At 36.9% G+C, this 2,483-nt stretch overlaps 1 protein-coding gene across 2 annotated transcripts; it reads right to left on the bottom strand.

The window, feature by feature from the left end:
* LOC108195139 (transcription factor TCP17) lies at window positions 1-2,483 on the bottom strand. 2 transcript variants are annotated; one of them, XM_064080806.1, is made up of 2 exons: window positions 2,093-2,483; window positions 1-1,517 (listed from the first exon to the last, which is right to left on the bottom strand). In XM_064080806.1, exon 2 carries the CDS (start codon window positions 1,392-1,394, stop codon window positions 450-452), a length of 945 nt encoding a protein of 314 aa, XP_063936876.1. In that variant the 5' UTR covers window positions 1,395-1,517; window positions 2,093-2,483; the 3' UTR covers window positions 1-449. The 2 variants fall into 2 exon arrangements, with proteins under 2 accessions (XP_063936876.1, XP_017217580.1); XM_017362091.2 differs by having other exon boundaries at window positions 1-1,504; window positions 2,093-2,482.

The following is a 2,483-nucleotide window of genomic DNA, read 5'->3' as shown; positions in this document are numbered from 1 at the left end:
TTACATTAATAAGGTGTAATAAATTTATCAGTCCAGCAACGACATACTTCATCCAATATACACACATATAAATCCTGGCCTAGATACAAATGTCCTCCAGCAAGGTAAGAACATAAAATGCTACAAGCAGCAATCAAAGCATAAACTTACCAGCTGTTCCTGTCCTCAGAATTATGCCAATCAATCAGATGTATATATGCTACATCTTAATTTTTCTTCGATACAATGGCCACCAGATTAATAGAAACCAAGATCATCCCCATGCAACAACTATTACATATAGTTGCTAAAAATTCTGATGAACTCGAAAAATCGAACCTGTCAATCTTCATATATCTTATCTTTGATGTCCCTTAAACTTGCTGTTCTTGATTCAGCAGAACAAAAAAGGGGTGTAATCTCTACAATCAATATGTATAAATCAGGTAAGATCAGAAAACTTAAAGTCTTCATTCATCTTTGTTTGGTGCACTTCCACTATAAGAATCCCTGCTCAAGTGGAATGGAGTAAAAGGTGGATTCGAAAAGGGAGAATTTTGTGAAGCAATATTCGAGCCTAACATCTGAAAGTTGAACATCTGTTTAGGATCAAATTCTCGCGCATGCGGATAAACAACAAACTGAGATCCAGATGGCATGGACAAAGAACTTGATTGTGATATTGGAATATCTTCTGTATGTGACCGCGATAAGTTGGAAGGATCCCATCTTAAATATGAAGGATTTGATATAGGGATCATATTGTTAATTAGCATACCTGCTGGGGGATTGGATTGATTACCTCTTTCGAAGAAATTGCTTGAAGCTGTATACGCATCATTAGAGCCTTGATCAAGATCTCCATCTTGTTTCCTTTTTGTTTCTTCGACAATTTCCTTTGATTTCATCTGATCCCTCAAATTCCCATCTGAATTGCTCCAATAATTCGACGTTGATAGTTCCAAGTGATCATTCCAGTTAACTTGTCCCGATTTCTCAACTGATTGAGCAGCATTAACTCCATGAGAAGCACTTAACATGGCTTGATGAAATTGTGAGAAGGTTCCTGGTGGCACTTGAAGCGGAGGAAGTTCATCGATATCATTCTTAGCCGCATTAAGCAACCAATCAACAACCTTACTAGGTTGATTAAGGCCTAATCTGTCTTGAAGATCGTAGAGTTGAATGGCGGTAGGAACTGATAATCTCACACGTCTGTCTCTCAACCCTCTAACTGTGCACACTTTGCTATGTCTGTCTTTCCCTCCAAAAGCACGCGAAACTCGTACAATTCGGGGATCCTTCAATCTTGACCATGAAGTTGAACTGGATGAGGCCTTGGATAATATCTTGCTTTCACTTGATTTGTCTTCTTGCTTTGGTGTATAGTCTGCTTCTTTTGAACTTGAATTCATAATTGTATCTCTCTCGAAACACCACGACGACGTACTAACTGCAAATGTAGCTCAATTCCTTCCATTCATCTCTTATCTTCTTCACAATTACCAATCCGAAAACTTTAAACCTATATACAATAACTTATGCAATTCATTATAGCAAATTCACAAGATTATATATATATGATGGATGAAGATATATAAACAAAGTACAAGAATTTAGTCAAGTGCTTCTCGGGCCAATTCTGCAAGAATTCTGCAAAAATTTAGTCAAGTAAATGAAGATTATTTAAAAATCTTCGTTTACTTGAATATATATCAAATCATAGTACTTCTCTGAGATATCACCGTTTGTTTCTTATACAATAACACTTGATAGATCCAGCGCTACATCCCTATATATAAGCAGATTAACCTGCTTACTAGAGTTTTTATCCAGAAAGCGCGAGCTAATTTCTGCTATCACACAGTTAATTATCTTCGTACCGTCCAGATTAGAATGTCAAAAAATGAAACTCTAAATAATTAAGGGAGTTTTAATTCCTAACTGTGATATTATTAATAATTCAGAGTCGACTGCAGAAATTTAAATACTGACGGACTAATTAAGTGACGTCGAGAAGAAGAAAAGAGGGAAAGAAGAAGGCAAAGCAGCACATAAATACAAAACCCTACCTAATTAGAAGAGATATAAACTAGCATGAGCAAAAACTTACTTGGCAATGAATATGTAGAGTCTATGCTTCAAGTAGACGTACAGCGCAGATTCTAGCGACTGTATTCATTGAAATCTGTTAACTAAAATCAGTTATGGAAATCTGACAAGTTCTGTGGGTGAGATGGAAATGACTATGCTTCGGTTGCAGCAGCAGCTAGCAAAGAGAGAAAAATATATACTTAATGAGGAAATGGTGGGATTGATGAGAAATATGAGATGCCGGAATACAACCGACCATTGTAAAAGAGAGGAATAAAGCAATGGCATATGGACTGCCACGTCGCACGCCCAAGCATCTTGTTAGATGATTGTAATAGTCAAAATTCTATCAGCTTCTTGTCACGCCTTGCGGCTTGCCTTTGGAGCTATGATAAGTTTATGATATTGCG

The sequence above is a fragment of the Daucus carota genome, chromosome 7, assembly GCF_001625215.2.
Source record: "Daucus carota subsp. sativus chromosome 7, DH1 v3.0, whole genome shotgun sequence".
NCBI classification, from domain to species: Eukaryota; Viridiplantae; Streptophyta; class Magnoliopsida; order Apiales; family Apiaceae; genus Daucus; species Daucus carota.
Note: the sequence above shows the minus strand (reverse complement) of the source record. Positions and strands in the feature narration are given on the sequence as shown.